This window comes from Palaemon carinicauda, chromosome 17 (genome assembly GCF_036898095.1).
Source record: "Palaemon carinicauda isolate YSFRI2023 chromosome 17, ASM3689809v2, whole genome shotgun sequence".
Classification (NCBI taxonomy): Eukaryota; Metazoa; Arthropoda; class Malacostraca; order Decapoda; family Palaemonidae; genus Palaemon; species Palaemon carinicauda.
In genome coordinates, this window is record NC_090741.1 from 21,796,992 (window position 1) to 21,813,482 (window position 16,491).

The 16,491-nt window shown below is 37.7% G+C and overlaps 3 protein-coding genes across 3 annotated transcripts; 1 reads left to right on the forward strand and 2 right to left on the reverse strand.

The window, feature by feature from the left end:
• Window positions 1-6,826: 6,826 nt before the first annotated feature.
• LOC137656244 (uncharacterized) lies at window positions 6,827-9,937 on the forward strand. The gene is made up of 3 exons (XM_068390414.1): window positions 6,827-7,324; window positions 7,590-7,780; window positions 8,887-9,937. Exons 1-3 carry the CDS (start codon window positions 6,827-6,829, stop codon window positions 9,935-9,937), a joined length of 1,740 nt encoding a protein of 579 aa, XP_068246515.1.
• Window positions 9,938-10,270: 333 nt separating this feature from the next.
• Window positions 10,271-11,970, reverse strand: LOC137656245 (uncharacterized). The gene is made up of 3 exons (XM_068390415.1): window positions 11,629-11,970; window positions 11,280-11,538; window positions 10,271-10,386 (listed from the first exon to the last, which is right to left on the reverse strand). Exons 1-3 carry the CDS (start codon window positions 11,968-11,970, stop codon window positions 10,271-10,273), a joined length of 717 nt encoding a protein of 238 aa, XP_068246516.1.
• Window positions 11,971-12,131: 161 nt separating this feature from the next.
• On the reverse strand, window positions 12,132-12,482 carry LOC137656246 (craniofacial development protein 2-like). The gene has a single exon (XM_068390416.1). It carries the CDS (start codon window positions 12,480-12,482, stop codon window positions 12,132-12,134), a length of 351 nt encoding a protein of 116 aa, XP_068246517.1.
• Window positions 12,483-16,491: the final 4,009 nt, after the last annotated feature.

A 16,491-nucleotide genomic window follows, 5' to 3' on the forward strand; every position in this document is an offset into this window, starting at 1 on the left:
GCATGGCTCCCCCATAAACATGGCATATATATAAAATAGGGCGCTATGCTCTTGAGAGGCCTACTGTAGGCAGATCATGTGGCAGGAGATATGCAGGGTTTAGGCATTTAATGAACACCCAGTCTTCTCTGCTACGAATGTTGATTAAGAATAGTTTCGGTGTACAATGGTAGACAGAACACGAGGAAAGGGCCAGTGTAAGTGGGCGTTAAAGGTGGCTTCCTGGTGTTGTTGCTCAGGTACACGTGCATTGCTGAGTGCATATCTGTCGGTATTTGTTGTTTCGCTGAGTGCTTGTAATTCTGGCGGCAAGGAGTAAATTTTTCCACAACGCGATGTAGGCATTAGAGATTATTGGATGAGGTTGCATGCGGGGGAAAAAAATCGATAGGTACGACCAACAGATCGCTATACACAATTTCAGCTGCTGAATGGCTTTAGTTCAAGGAGTACCCAGGGAAGCTGACTAACCAGTTGGAGTCATTGCAGCAGGACATGAAAGCTGCTTAGAGAGTGCGATGAAAACGTTCTAGGTGGTTGTCTGATATAGGGGGATTCCCAGGAGACTCCCCAATGATATCTACAATTGAATACTATTTTTAGGGATACCAAATCTCGCTATCTATCCTAAGAGTAAGGCAGATGTACATGAGGCGAACGTTGCAGTTTCTATGGAAATAGCTTCAGGCACAGTTGAGATACTTTAAGTTAGCCGACGTGCAGGTCTACCTGTCTGAGAGGCGACAGCGTGACGTCACACGTGGGAGCTTGAGGGAAAGAAGAATATACAGAGTATGAATCGAGCGGAATTATTTTGCTTAATAATGAAGTTTTAAGCACGGTTAAGCTACAACCATGGTTGTAGATCATTCATTAATACTAATACTTGGTCTTTGTACTTGAGATTCCTTTATTTAGCTTCGGGTCACTGGTCATAGGCAGATTAACTTGAAATGTATTTTACTTCAAAATATCTTCCCTTAGTATGTACTTTTGTCAGTTGTAAATCATAACATCAGACAAACGTCCAAGAACACACAGGGGAACATTTTTTTGGGAATTATGAATTGTGCAGTTCATGAATGCTTTAATGATAGAAGAAAATGGTTCAGAAGTTCGATTTTCTAGATTTCCTAGAAACGATGAATAAAGGAAAAAATATTTGGCCTTCCATCAACTTGATGATGTCCATACCAGCAATGCACTCGTCAGTTCAGCACATTTCCCTTGCGAACCATGCATATTAAAGTCTGTTCTGTCTCTGATGAAAACTGAAGCTGAAAGTTTAACTGTAAAGGAGAGGCTTGCAGTCATGTCATTTGATAAAATGAGCATCGCAAAACAGTATAATTTCGATAAGGGAAAAGAGAGACTATATAAACGTCATGGAAAGGTTCAGGTAATGACGATTAAGGGCTTAATTGGCAAATGGTAATAACCCATCTTTCATGATTCTGATAAATCTTACTTACATGAAAAAATAATATGAATAATTTAGGAAGTAGAGAATGCTGTGAATCCTCTGATTGCAATCGTGCGTGATCTGGGAACAACCAATGTAGAATTATGGAAGAACTTTGGGATAGACCGAATAAACTACGTGTTTCAATAAAAAGAAAAAAAAAATCCATCACAATAGGGAATTATTCTTATTTGCAGAAACCCCACAAATGATAAAATTGATAATAAATAGTTTTATAACTAAAGGGTGTAGCTTTGAATAAAGAACACTGATATCAGAATATTTTATTATGGAAATTCTAAGTAGTACTCGCACAGAACATGGTCTAGATTATAAGATTGGTGAAATTCCTGTAAACTTACGAAGCACTGAAGTTCAGCGAGTAAAGTGACGAGATTTCCAAAGTTAAAATACTTAACAGATGTCAACTGCATATAACCTCAGAGACATTTTTCTCACACCTGTTTCGTAATAGGTTTTTAAGGCTATTTATGGTGAAAGTCTTAGGGAGGCAAAACAATGTATCTAATGATTCTGAAATTAATTCATCAGGCTTTCATCTCCCACATGATGTAATTTACGTTTTTGCCAAACTATATTTATTCTTAGGATAAGATAATTGAATAAAAAGATTGATATGGAAAAATGAAAAAAAAAATCATGCAATAAAATTGGAAATAAGCTTAATAGGATTAAGAAAAAAAATATTTTGTATGTGTAGATTAAATTTTGTATTAATTGGAGTAATATGCACTGTTTATTTTAATATATATATATATATATATATATATATATATATATATATATATATATATATATATATATATATCGGTCTACCTACCTATAATATATACATGCACACAATTACATGCATACAAGTGTGTATGTAAATAAAGGAAAAAGGAAACCGGCAACTGGCAGCATTAGAGGTACGCATGACGTTCTGTTTGAGTCGCTCGAATCTTGTTAAAGATTATTGACAGTAAATAGGGAACGATGTCCTTGAGATGTGGGTAGGGGACCTACTACGTCGAAGTGAATGTGGGTAAAACGACTCTGAGGTTGTGGGAAGGTGCCCACACCTTAATCGATGTGTCAATGTACTTTTGAAGTTTGGTACAGATCCAATCATTAGCATCCTTAGTAATGCAGTCTCAAATGAGCTTCATCTTTAGTAGCAGTGCTGTAGATCGGTGCAAGGGATGGGAGAGGCTATGAATGAAACATCTGTCGGTGTAGGGGAGCAGGTTTACAGGGTTTAGGTCTACCAGTACTGACGTCGAGGGCGACGTCTTCCCAGTGGAGGGATGTGCAGGATATCCTTCAAGCTTGGTACTCTGGATCTTTTCGTTGCGCTTCTGCCAAGGTGATGTAATCCAATCCCAGGTGAACGATGGTAAATGACTTTATTGACAGGACATCGGCAACTGGATTCATTTTTTCCAGGGACGTGTTGAAGGGTGCAATTATATTTAGCCCCGGCAGAGAGATGTCAGCGTTGACAGGTGCAAGACGGACTATCAAGTGAATGCAAGCACCTGAGGCACTGTAAATACCATTGCAGTGTAAGACCGTGTGTGAAACGTGTGCGGTACAATACCAAAATTTATTGAATGACCGACTTATGATTATTATAATATCATCATACTATGAACATTGTCATTTCTCCTGATCATAATTATTAACTAATATTGGAAAATGTGTAGTATACTTATTTACAGCATATTTTTTTTTTTTATGAAAAGTGGAAATATGTTTCAATGCTTGAGTTAAAAATAAGAATATAATAACAGTAACTGGAATCTAGTATATAAAATAAATGTTTTCCAAATTGTGCCTAAATTGGATACATTGTGGTTAACAAAGAGAAGCTCTTGCCGTAATTACTCTCTGGTAAGCTTAGATGTCGTTAATGCGGTAGCGGCGTCGGAAGTAAAATAATAGAACATGCAACTTTACACTGTTGTTTCCATTAGAATAGTAGCGGTAGCGGTATCTTTGTGTGTTTGCAGTACGAGGGACTCGCTATTTGTAGTGATCGAGACCAACTATGAATTGTGTGTGTGTGAGAGAGAGAGAGAGAGAGAGAGAGAGAGAGAGAGAGAGAGAGAGAGAGAGAGTGGTAACCAGAGTTTTTAATGAATATTCATTCAAAGGTGATGGATAATAAGATTATTTATACATTTTATAAACAATTTTATTTCATCTTAAACTCATTGAGACAACAAAAGACCTGAGTATAATAACTTTTTAATTTTCGGTGCTCACAATTTACTCTTTATACTTCATCTTCTTTTATGATACGGAAAGATGATGAAAGCCGATTTATGGTTCATTAGTTTGAAAGAGTTTTAGTTAATTTCAAGTACTAATTATGAGCAACGATATAAAAACAGTAGACAAGTTTAAGTTCCTTGCTTGTGGAAGTAGTGAAAAAGAAATAAAACAGGCTAGTTGGAACAACTGGAGAGCTGCCTCTTGGGTCGTATGTGACAAGAAAGTGCCACTAAGACTTGAAGGGAAATAGCACAAGAGGGTCATAGGAACAGCAATGCTTTATGGTACAGAGCCAGCAAGCCTAAGGAAAACTGATGTGAAAAAGAGGGATGTAGATGAAATGAGAGTGCTTAGGTTTGTTTGTTCGTTCCTTTTAGAACGCCTTGCTTATAGCAAGTTACGGGCTCGTGCACTAAGAGAGATATTACGTCAAAGTCAGAAATAGTACAAGAATTAGATGGAACAAAGAAAATAATGAAGAACGGGTTCAATCAGTTACTCTTGAACAGACCACAATCTAAACATGTCATGGGGTAGAAAGATGCTGGTAGGGTGGCTCCTTTTAAGGTCCTCGAAAATTAAGAATTGCATAGTGAGAGAGAGAGCCCTTATAGCATGAGAGTAGGAAATCACAGGAAGGAGGAAAATCCCTTAAGTTGTTGGCAGAGGAAAGAGAACACAGTATTCCCCCAGAAAAAAAATATAAATAGCAATAGGGAAAAATGTTAGCTAAGGGAGAGAGCTAATAATCATAGGAAAAAGTGATTAGATAATTGTGAGAGTGGAAAAGTGGTCATTGCCAAGAGCCAACCAGAGATCGAGAAAAATGAGAGTTACAAGACAAGAACAGACCTTGAGTGGGTGGACAGGAAGGAAAGGAATCAGATTAGCTCCAGAAAATAAAAAAGCAGGTTCTTAGGGTGAGGACGGGGACCAATCAGGTGACGAGAAGGTAACAGGAAGGATGCGGACGTTGAAGGAAAATTATGTTTCAAGAGACTTGACAAGAAACAGAACGGAGAAAAAGTCAATTTCCTTAGCTTTTGTTAGGGGCAGATGCTGCGCATAGGTGGTACTACATCTTCTCACCCACTGTCGTTGCACTGAAGTGACCATAAACAGGCTAATTACCTTTACTTATTCCCTTTTTGTTCATTGATGATCCCCTTGCATCTCTTGCTATGGCTATTGATGTGATGGACAACACAACCCTTCCCTCCAATCCTCCTTCCTCTCGACCTAGCAACTGTTCCTCGAATCCTGTCCTTGTACCTTTCTCTCCCTTCCCTAAGTTCCTTGTTCTGCCAGAAGTAGACAAAGATCCATACTCTGGTATTGCTGAATTTGAGGTCAAGAACAAGACCAATATCAGAGTCAAGATCAACATCTCTCTGGAGTATATCATTATGCCTTTGGATGCCAATGGTGTGACCATGCTGTCACATGTGAAATAGTGCTTCAAGTTGCTTGATCCAGCCATGAGAACTAGATGGATTATAGTCTGTGGCTTTCACCTTGTGCTCCCTCTTACACCTATTAAACTGCATCATCAAATAGCTCATGCACAACGATATACAACTAAATCTGGCCAACCCTCTTACAAGGTGAAATGTCTACACAGAGGGCCTCCTATATCTAGACTCAACCTCGGCATCTGGGGCTCCTTAAATGTAAAAGACTACATCCCGGCTGCCTTCGATGTTACTACTGCAATCCCTATGGGCACAATAGAAATCAATGCCTTGCCTCCTCCCCCACCTGTGATATATGTGCCAAAGTCCATGACACTGAGGAATGCCCTAAGCTGTACAGGAAAGGCAAACCGACAGCTACTTGCTTCCCTAATTGCAGAGAACCACACCATGTGTGGAATCCACGATGCCCTGTAAGACCACAAAGGATTGCTTTCCGGCAGAAGATTCTCTCCTCTAACCCTCATAACCTCTCCCCAAATCCTCAATCCTCCCTTCCCTCTGCTATTTCCTCATTCTCTACTGCCACTCCTGAACCTATTGATAAACCTGAACCTATTCCTGTAGAGCCTATTCCTAAACCTCAAACTGCTCCTTCTTCTTCTATTTTGTCTACATCTTTTCCCACTTCTATTTGGGGTCGATGTTTCTGGTCAGCTTTCTCCATCTACCTCTGTCCCACACCTCATCACCGGTTAATCCCTTTGATCGAAGGTCATCCTTAATACAGTCCACCTACCTTCGCTTTGGTCTCCCTCTCCTTCTCGTTCCCTGTACTTCCATTTCCATCACTCTCCTTCCAATATACTGTTCATCTCTTCTCCTGACATGACCGTACCACCTCAGTCTACTTTCTTGGATCTTATCTGATAGTTTTCTAACTCCTGTGGTACCCCTAATTACTTCATTCCGTATCTTATCTCTTCTTGTCACCCCACACATACATCTCAACATTCTCATCTTTGCCACATCTATCTTCTTCTCTTCTGTCTTCCTTATTGCCCCCATTTCCGCTCCATACATCATTGCTAGTCTCACAACTGTCCTGTGTACTTTACCTTTCAACTTGACCCCTGTTTTCCTGCCGCAGAGTACTACACATACTTTTTTCCAATTCTTCCATCCTACTTGTATTCTGCGGTTTATTTCTGCCCTCAGATCACCATCCTCGGCAATTGTTGATCCTAAATACTTGAAATTTTCAACTCTTTTCAATCTCTCTCCTTGTAAACTAACTTACCCATTCTCGTCCCTTTTCACTCCCAAATACTGTCTTTTTCCTGCTGATTTTCAATCCCCTATTTTCCATTTCTCTTCTCCACTCCTCCAGTTTCTCTTCTACTACCTCTCGCCTAGTGCTTCACAGTATAACATCATCAACAAAAAACATACACCAAGAAAACTGATATCTAACACTTTGTGTTACTACATCCATGACCAGATCAAATAGGTAAGTGCTCAATGCAGGCCCTTGATGTAGTCCCACATTTACTGGGAAACTGTTACGCCTATACTGCTCTTAACATTTGCTTCTGCCATTTCATACATATTTTGGGCTGATAGTTAAATATTTCTCAGAGACTCCCTTTTCTCTCATACACCTTCACAGCTCCTGATGTGGTACTCGATAGTATGCCTTCTACATGTCAATAAAGACAAGCTTCTGCAAGTGTTTCGTAATTTTAAGGATGATTATAGAAGGATAGATTCTGAGCTCACAGGTCTAAAAAAGGAAAATACTAATTTGAAGGAAGCTGTCCTGCAGCACGAACGCTACCTTGAAGTAATGGAACCCGAGAAGAGATCCCGGAATATAATTTTCGTTGGAGTGCCGGAAGGAGATTTAATCATCACTAATACTGAAGGAGAAGCTATAATAATAAGTAAAGACAATGAAAAGATCAATCAAATCCTTAAGAAACTACAACGAGATGACACACACATAGAAGACGTACTCCGTTTGGGGAAACCTACAACAAACAGAAATAGAGTCATGATCGCTAAACTCCAATCTAAGGCAGATCGGGATCGAATACTTGAAGCAGCACCTACTCTCAAAACGACAGCCAGTGGATTTGATAGAATATTCATAAAGATAGATGTTTATCCACTGGTTAGAAAGGAATTCAGCCGGTTAAAGGAAGTGGAAAGAAGGGAAAGAGATAAACCCGAAAACCAAGGCTGTACTGTTAACTATAACTCAAGTCGACGAGAAGTCCTTGTTAATGGTAGAGTTGTTGACTATTTTAGACCTTCGATTTTATGTAAAAGGGGTAAAGACAATAACTAAATTATGTTCTTGGAACATTAATGGTAATGTTTCTAAGTTCGATAGCCTTATAGGTACTCTGATAGATTATGATATTGTATTTTTGCAGGAAATAAAGACGAGTTATCCATTTCCTTTAGCAGGCTTTTCCTGTATACGAAGCAAGATTATTGAAGGCGAGGAACTTTGTGGTGGTGTAGCTGTGCTTATAAAAAGCTACCTTTTCGAGAATTATGTTTATGATGTAAATGAAGTAAAAGACCAAGTTTGGTTTCGTCTCCGCCACCTTCCAGACCTCTTGTTGGGTGCGCTTTACATTTCTACCCATGACTTCCTTTATTACAGTAATGCTAGTTTCTTACTCATTCAAGAACAAGTATATAATAACCCTGATATCGGAGTATTAATAATGGGTGACTTGAATGCACGTCTTTGGTCTCTTGAATATTTAAATAACCCCCAGGGATTCCGTTAAAGTAGGAATCCCGACGTAACTATAAATAACTGTGGTAGAGTAATGAGAGAGATTTCTAAAAGTTTAAACCTAACACCAATAAACCATTTAATCGGGAGTTCTCTGGGGGCGGGAGGAGGCCTGACTTATAGACAGGGTTCTCAATGTAGAAGTCAAATTGACTGGGCATTTGGCTCTCAAGATTATTTGTCTGTTGTTAAAGATTTTTATATTTGCTACTCATACAATTTTCCATCAAACCATGTTCCCATTGGTTTGGAAATTGAAACTGATATTTGTGGTTCATCCTTACTAGTTGAAAGATCTAAATTACTTGTATCCATTCCTAAAGATAGTAGTTTACCATTACAAAAACCCATTGCATATAGTATAATTGATCCAAAAAAAAGTGACTTCTCTTTCACCTGACCCTATGTCACTTATGGATAATGATAATGAAACTTGTGATATAAATAATAAATGTTTTAGGATAGAAGAAGTTTTGTATGATGTTTCATTAAAAGCTTTACAACCCATAATTACAGCGCCAAATGAAAATCGTGACAATAGATGGCGATGGTTACTTGAACAGAATGATGCTAAAACAATTTGGGCAGCAATAAATTGGAAGGGCGCTTTTGACAAAAAAAAAACTGTTACTAGCGAATTATTTTTCAAAACTTTATAGTGCTGAACAAAGGGAAACAGAGGTCCCTCTTGATATTAATGGGCCGAATCAAGTCTACATTCCACTCCTCGATGATCCGATTACGGAAAGAGAATTGAGGGCAGGCATCCAGGATATCAAGTGAAATAAAGCCCCTGGACCTGATGGTGTCCCTCCTGGAGTTTTTAGACTGCTCAATGAAGCTTGGATTTTATTCATAGTATTTATTCTGAATTCTGTCTTCGTGTTTAATCCCTTCTCATGGAAAACTGCCAAATTTTTCAGCATTTTCAAAGGAGGGGACCCTAGGGATCCTGGCAACTACCGTGGGATAAACATTATGGCAGCATTGCCCAAGCTCTATGATCATATCCTCAATAACAGACTAGAACAATGGTTTATAACTGACGAGGAACAAGCTGGGGCTAAGAAGGGGAGAGGCTGTGAAGAGCAAATTCTTACTTCGCACGTCTTAATAGACATTACTAGAAAGACAAAAGCTCCATTATATATAATTTTTGTAGATTTTGCGAAGGCTTACGATAAAATAAACAGGAAAACACTTATAGGGCTACTGCAACGAATGGGATGTGGGTCAAACATTGTAAGAGCCATTCGAAATTCCTTGGAGACAACATCAAGTATGATTGGCAATAGTACAATAGAGGCAGAGGCAGGAGTCAGACAAGGTAGTCCCACTATGTGCTTCCTTTTCACCGCTTACGCCAACCCAATGATTCGTATGGTCAAGGAGTATGGTCAGGATGGTTGGCTTGGGTTTTTACACTTGATCTTGCTCATGGATGATACTGTATTAGTCAGCACCACAGAATTAGGTATAAGGTGGAAATTTCAAAATGTGTTGAAGTATTGTAAGGAATATAATATGAAGGTTAACAACAAAAAGACCAAGCTAATGTGCATTAACGTCAAGGACCTCAACCCTCTCGTTTTCAATGAAATAACGGTAGAAGTTTGTGACAAATATACTTATTTGGGTAATCAGATCATGAATGCTCCAATGGACAAACAGGTTGAAGAGCATATTAAGACGCATTCAAAGAGCTTGCGGAAGTTCCAGTCCTTTTTATCTAAGAATAATGATGCTCCTTTTAGTGTAAAAAGAAAGGTTTGGCCTGCAGGATTAAATAGTTCAATCTTTTATGACTCTGAGACTTGGATGTCATATAACTTGAAAGCTGCTAGTAATGCTTACCTGAGCAGTTTGCGTGACCTCCTAAGTGTCAGAAAAACAGTCTGCTCTGACTTAGTGTTTTTAGAATCCGGAGAACCAAGTGCAACAGCATTTATCAAGAAAAACAGCTTAACTTTTTAGGAAAGCTTCGTTTTCGACCAGACTATGACAGGAGTTACTTTGCTACCGTCATAAATAAGGCCATAGAAGTAGTCTCCAATGGGCATCTACATCGACCAGTTACAGAGAACCCAAGAAGATCCAATTTTAGATGAAAAACCAACACTAAAAACCAATGTAAACAACAACTTCGAGTCAACTCGACGGATGACTTACAAACAGCTCAACCCACATCTACTGTAGTCTCCAGCATTGTACAAGAAGAAGACACCTTTTATTCCAGAGCACCATTGAATTGCTTATACGCGGTTACGGCTGAGGTCTCACCACCTTAAAGTTGAGATTGGACGATGGTCAAGAATTCTCCGAGAGGAACGCCTTTGCCCCTGTGGATCTGTGCAGGATGAGATCCATGTCATCTTGAATTGCCCTTTGCTCTCGCATGTTAGAGAAAATTTTGCAGGGATTAACTTTAATTCGTTTTAGGATTACATGAGCTATAATTACGAACGGGAGCTATGTAAATATATATTCAGAGTAACCCAACTTATTACTCAGTATAACTCTGAATAAGTGTAAACACTGTAAATATTTAAATTTTTTTTTCCATATGTTACAATATAATTTTTGTTTGATCTTAGGTTAGGTTTACATTTAGAGTTCATTAGAGCAAATGAAAAGTTAAATGATTATAATGGACAATCATTAATTAATTTAGGATCTTTACCCCTTTTTTTATTTAAGAAATAGAAAATTGAATTGTATATTTGCATCTATACAAAAATTTAATAATTATTGTCAATAAATAACTAACTAACTAACCAACTAATCCTTTCTATTTCTCCCTTTTCTATTGTCTGCCTCAAAGCAAATATTGATTCTTCAGTCCCTATTCCAGGCATGAATCCAAATTGTTCCTCACCAGTTGTTGTTTTATCCCTGAGTCTCTTCTCGGTGATCTTCTCCCATATTTTCATAGTATGGCTTATCAGCTTTATGCCTCTGTAGTTGCCACATTACTGGATGTCTCCCTTCCCCTTATAGATGGGAATGATTAGGCTTCTCCATTCCTCTGGTATCTTTTCCTGATTGAATATCTTCTGCATCAGGTCCCACAAGATATCTATGCCTTCCTGTCCAAGGATCTTCTATACCTCTACTGGCATATAATCTGGTCCTGCAGCTTTACTATTTTTCATCTCCTTTACTGCTTGTTCTACTTCTCTTCTAGTCCCTCCTATGGTAACTGTCTCGTTTGGGAGCCCATCTTCAAATACTGTTCTTGGGTTCTCATCATTTAATAGTCCTTCAAAATAAGTTTCCCACCTTCTTTTAATTTCATTTTCTCCTGCTAGAACTATACCATTGCTATCTTTTATTTGCCTTATCTGTGTAAGGTTTTTAGATGCAGCATCTTGGGCCTTAGCATTTCGTAAAATTTTCTTCTCTCCTTCTGGTTTTTCCATCTCTTTATAAACTTTATTTAATGTCTCTGCCTTTGCCTTTGCTACTGCTCTTCTTTCTTCTTTCCTTGCTTGTTTATAGTTTTCTTTGTCCTGCTCATGTCCTGATAGATCTGCCTTCTTCTTGGCTTCTTTATTGATTTTTACCCGTTCTTGCACCTAATCATTCCACCACCACGATTCTTTATCATTTGGGGGTCTTATTCCTGATGACTTTCCAAGTACTTTCTCACTGATCCTTAGAATCACTTTACTATTCTTGGTCCACCATTCTTGTACATCCTCGTGTAACATTACTGCTTCCAACACTCTTTCTTTAAACCAGACTCTCAGTTCTTCTTTTTTCAATTTCCACCACTTAATCTTTGGATCCATTCTCGTCTTTTTACTTCTCCTACAATTCCTTAATCTGCAATCAATTACCACTAACCTTTGTTGCACTGCTACACTCTCCCTATTTATCACCTTGCAATTTCTAACTTCCTTCAGATGGTCTCTCATACACAGCAACAAATCTAAGTGGCTCTCCCTGTCATCACTACTGTAATTATTCAGTTTGTTAATCTTCATCTCAGAGAAGGTGTTGATCATTGCTAGGTCAAAATCCAAGAAAAATCAATCACTCTTTTTCTCCCGTCATTTCTCTCACCCACACCCCAACCTCCATGCACTCTCTCTATCCCTTCCCTACTAATTCCCAAGTGGCCGTTCAGATTTCCTCATATAATTACCCTTTCCCTTGCAGGAATTATTCAAAGCTCCTGGTCCATCTCCTTCCAGAATGTATCCTTCTCCTCCTCTGTACATCCAGTTTTTGGGGCATAGGCACACGCTACTTTGACTATGGTTGCTCTAAGTCCTAGTTTTAGACTCATAATTCTATCATTTTTCCTATTCACACCAATCAAATTTTCCTTCGACTCTTTTGATAATATTATTCCTACTCCATTTCTTCCTTCCATATTTGCTCCACTGTAATATAATTTACAACCTTTGCCTAGTTCTCTTGCCATATTTCTCTTCCACCTGTTCTCCAGCACACACAGCACTCCAATCTTCCTTCTCTCCATAAGGTCAACCAGGTCTTGGCCTTTTCCAGTCATTGTTTCCAGATTCAGAGTTGCTACTCTCAGCCTCTCCTCAGATGTTTCCCTCTAAGCTTGCCTCTTTAATCCAGTTCCCCCACAACTGGGTAGCCCTTGCCAATTTTTCGGAGGGATCAGGTGAGGTCCTAAAGCGTCGCTTAAGGGGAACACCCTAGCATTAATTTCATTCTTATCATACTCACTGACCATAGTTGTTTAGGCTAATTTTTCATGGCCGGATGCCTTTCCTGCCACCAACCCTCCCCATTTACCCGGGCCTGGGACCGTCACAAGTTGAGGCTGCCTTGCCCCCTTCAGTGGCTGGAAACCTCAACCTGCTTCTGTTGAACCTATTCCCAAACCTCTACTTGCTCCTGTTCCCACTCCTTTTGAACCTATTTCTTTGTCCACTCCTCCATCCATCGACCATTCTCTCACATACCTCATATATTCTGAAGTCGGGCTAACAGTTTCCTAGTGTGGCAATGCCTCCTTTCTTGAAAAATCTTGTGCATTAACAAATTTGAGGAGAGATTTTGAGGATTGGAGGTAAGGTTCTTCTGCCGAAGAGCAATTCTTAGTTTCATGGCAGAGGAACGTAGGTTCCACACATGGTGAGGTTCCTTGCAGTTAGGGCAGCAGTCAGTTGTTTGTTTATCCACTTTGTACAGAGGAAGGCACAGATACCAAGATGGGGGAGGAGGCGAGGCATTGTTTTCGATGATGACTGTAGCTGTTGTAATGGTAGCTGTGGAGGGGGGGGGGGGGGGGGGGGGGAGGGCGGCACCTGCAGTCCTTCAACCAGGTCAATTCTTGCTTGAGTAGGTTCTTTATAAAAACATTTGATTTTGAAGGAGGGTTGGCCAGTCCTAGTAACAGAGTGTTCTACATGGCCTATCTGCAGATGTAGTTTGAGAGGCATAAGTGGAAGCTTAGGCTGATATCCACATACCATTATCCACCTCGTTCTGAGGGCTGGATCAAGCATCTAAGAGTAGGCTCTCTCTCTTGATAAGCCTCATTATCCTGAGGACTGATGATAAACTCCAAAAGGAGATTGATCCTGACCCTATTTTCTAGTTTTCACTTCTCTTCAAATTCAGATATGATGGCATAAAGGTCTTTGCTTAGATGCGGCAGAACGATAAACTTAAGATAAGGAGATAAATGTTTAGGATTTGTGTTCGAGGAACTAGTGGGAGGTCGGGTAGAGGATGAGCTGGAAGGAGATGGCATGTCATTATGAACGTCGCTAGCTATTGTAAGGGGTGACAAGACAGATCGTCAGTGAAAGTGGAGGAGGTCAATGTAAGTAAATAGTCTGTCCAAGTCACTTAAGCGCAACGACAGTGGGTGGGGACAGGTAGGAGCACCTCTGTGCCACGTCTTCCCCTAACCATAGCTAGGTGAGACTTCTGCTTAGGTGGATGTTTGGAGTAACAAGAAAGGATAGAACTAGGAATGACCACATCAGAAGATCAATAAAAATTTTTGAAATATAAAAAAAAGTGCAAGAAGGTAGATTGAGATAGTATGGAAATTTACCGGGGAAGAAGGAGGATCATGTGGGGATGCATACCATGGAAATTGAACCTAAAGGTAGAAGAAGAAGGGAAAGGCCAAGAATAAGATGGAGGGACTGTGTACGGAAAGACTTGAGGGAGAGGGGAATTGGTGAAGCATGGGGGCAGAGATTTGGAACGGCTCATTTGGAACGGCGACTCTATATAGAAATGGAAATAAGCCGAGGAAGAAGAAGAATGCTGCATAAATATAATTCAATCCAAATGACCACAGAAGGGAGAAGAACTAATTAGCAAATAAAAACTAAATTTGAATATTTGGTTTGCTTACGACAATCGTCGATCTTATAGCATTTTGCTCCCTGATATTACAATCATTCTTTAGTAATTGGATGAGCTATCTGTAATCAAAGTCAGTCACGTAAGCGATAGTGGTTAATAACTTTTAAAAATTTTATAAATCTGACGTGAGAAGCAAAGTTAACCAGTAAGTCACGGCAAAGAAAGATTTGTATAATATACATGGGAGTACACGTGAAAGACTGGATCTTATGCATCACCTACATATATTTGCCAACAAATTGCTTTGGAAAATTTATGTGTTCGTATTTCAAGAAAATGATACGGTTGGGGCCGCAAATATCAAGGAAGTCTATTTACATTCCCATGAAGCAAAAGATGTAATATGCTCCATTCTTCTTGTAATGGCCATTTCATATTTTTCATTATTTTTGAAATATAAAATTCATCGCAAATCCGATATTCAATTCATACAGAAACCGATGTATACTTTTGTTTAACGAGGTTTTTCATGTAGAGTGAACTCATGGATGTCCTCAATTGCTTCATAATCCCGTGTGTTAAATATCATATATTCTTACACTGTCCTATAACTTTTTTGTTTTCTGGTTCTATAAAAGATGTCGAAAAGACATCAATAAACTGCTTCCCGATGATTAATATCAACACATGATATTATTGTACCTGTATTGGTCTCCATAATGTTTCTTGTATATATATATATATATATATATATATATATATATATATATATATATATATATATATATATGTATATATATAATTCAAGAAAATATCCATCTCTTTGAATTGAAATAGATGTAAGACTGCATAAATCATTATATGTTTATCAATTGCAAAATATGTAAGTCTCATTTAGCGTAAGTTTTTGCTGAGAATGCTCTGTTCACCTAAAGGAATATACATCATTTTGATAGTAACTCATTTGAATTGGATACCAACATAGCAAATATAACCAGAATATGTTTAGTGATGTTAACTGTCTTCGCATTTATATTAATTATAGATATTAATAAACATAAAAATGATGTGGAAACATTACAAATGACAATGAGTATTAGCCAGACCTCGATATATGACATTAACAAACAAACACTATTGATGGAATTAACTAAAGGTCAAAATAATGTTTGTCTTATATGTTCACTCATTGTATTTCTATCCTTTATTGGTAAAAATTAAATCGATATACCAAGGGTGAAGATGTAATCAAAACTCAAGAGGGAAAATGCGTGTACTGTAGTTGAAGAAGAGGAATAACTGGATCGATTTAAAAGAGTTTTAGACTAAGTAATCCAAGAGTGGACAAATATATCTACATAATTACATAAGAAAGTTATCACTCATATTCTCGCCAAATATATATATATATATATATATATATATATATATATGTGTGTGTGTGTGTGTGTGTGTGTGTTATATACGTTGTTTATGACTTGAGAAGCATTGTGCAGTAACTGGTCTGATATTACTATAGGTCTTGAAAAATTTGATGATAATTTGTCATGTGATGACGTCACACCTAATTAATAACGGTTTTTCTAGAGATTAAGAATATATATATATATATATATATATATATATATATATATATATATACATATATATATATATATATATATATATATATATATATGTATATATATATATATATATATATATATATGTGTATATATATATATATATATATATATATATATATATATATATATATATATATACATATATATATATATATATATATATATATATATATATATATATATATATATATATATATATATATATATATATATATATATATATTTACGAGCACTGTTCCCTAAGGCAACTGCGGTATAGTATTTTTGATAAAAAAAGAAAATCTAAAACGAAAGCTTTCAAATTTTTATGTCCTGGCTAAAACTTACGCACAGAAATGAGAAATGCAATACACATGTATGTGTTTGTGTGTGTTTTTAACATTTCTGCTTTATCCCAAAATGAAGAACAAGAGAGCAACTGAACCCTATAAAATGTGGATATTTCTTTATATGACAATTAATCTATGTTTCTAGAACGTTTATTATGATATCTATCGTTCAGTATTACACTTTGAAAATGCACCGTAAAAACCTACTCGTTAACGATTCATTATTATGTTTAAAATAACGTTCCACCCCAAGCCAACAAATTCCATA

Excerpts from the sequence above, each read along its gene's own strand:
- LOC137656246 (XM_068390416.1), bottom strand. The coding sequence starts at position 12,482 with ATGACTGGAAAAGGCCAAGACCTGGTTGACCTTATGGAGAGAAGGAAG.
- LOC137656244 (XM_068390414.1), top strand. The coding sequence starts at position 6,827 with ATGTGGTACTCGATAGTATGCCTTCTACATGTCAATAAAGACAAGCTT. Across the intron at positions 7,325-7,589 it reads AGATAGATGTTTATCCACTG|GAAATAAAGACGAGTTATCC; the intron begins GTTAGAAAGGAA and ends GTATTTTTGCAG. Across the intron at positions 7,781-8,886 it reads CGCCACCTTCCAGACCTCTT|CATTTTCAAAGGAGGGGACC; the intron begins GTTGGGTGCGCT and ends CAAATTTTTCAG.
- LOC137656245 (XM_068390415.1), bottom strand. The coding sequence starts at position 11,970 with ATGATCAACACCTTCTCTGAGATGAAGATTAACAAACTGAATAATTAC. Across the intron at positions 11,539-11,628 it reads GGTGGACCAAGAATAGTAAA|GTGCAAGAACGGGTAAAAAT; the intron begins GTGATTCTAAGG and ends TGGAATGATTAG. Across the intron at positions 10,387-11,279 it reads GCAAATAAAAGATAGCAATG|TTAATCCCTGCAAAATTTTC; the intron begins GTATAGTTCTAG and ends AACGAATTAAAG.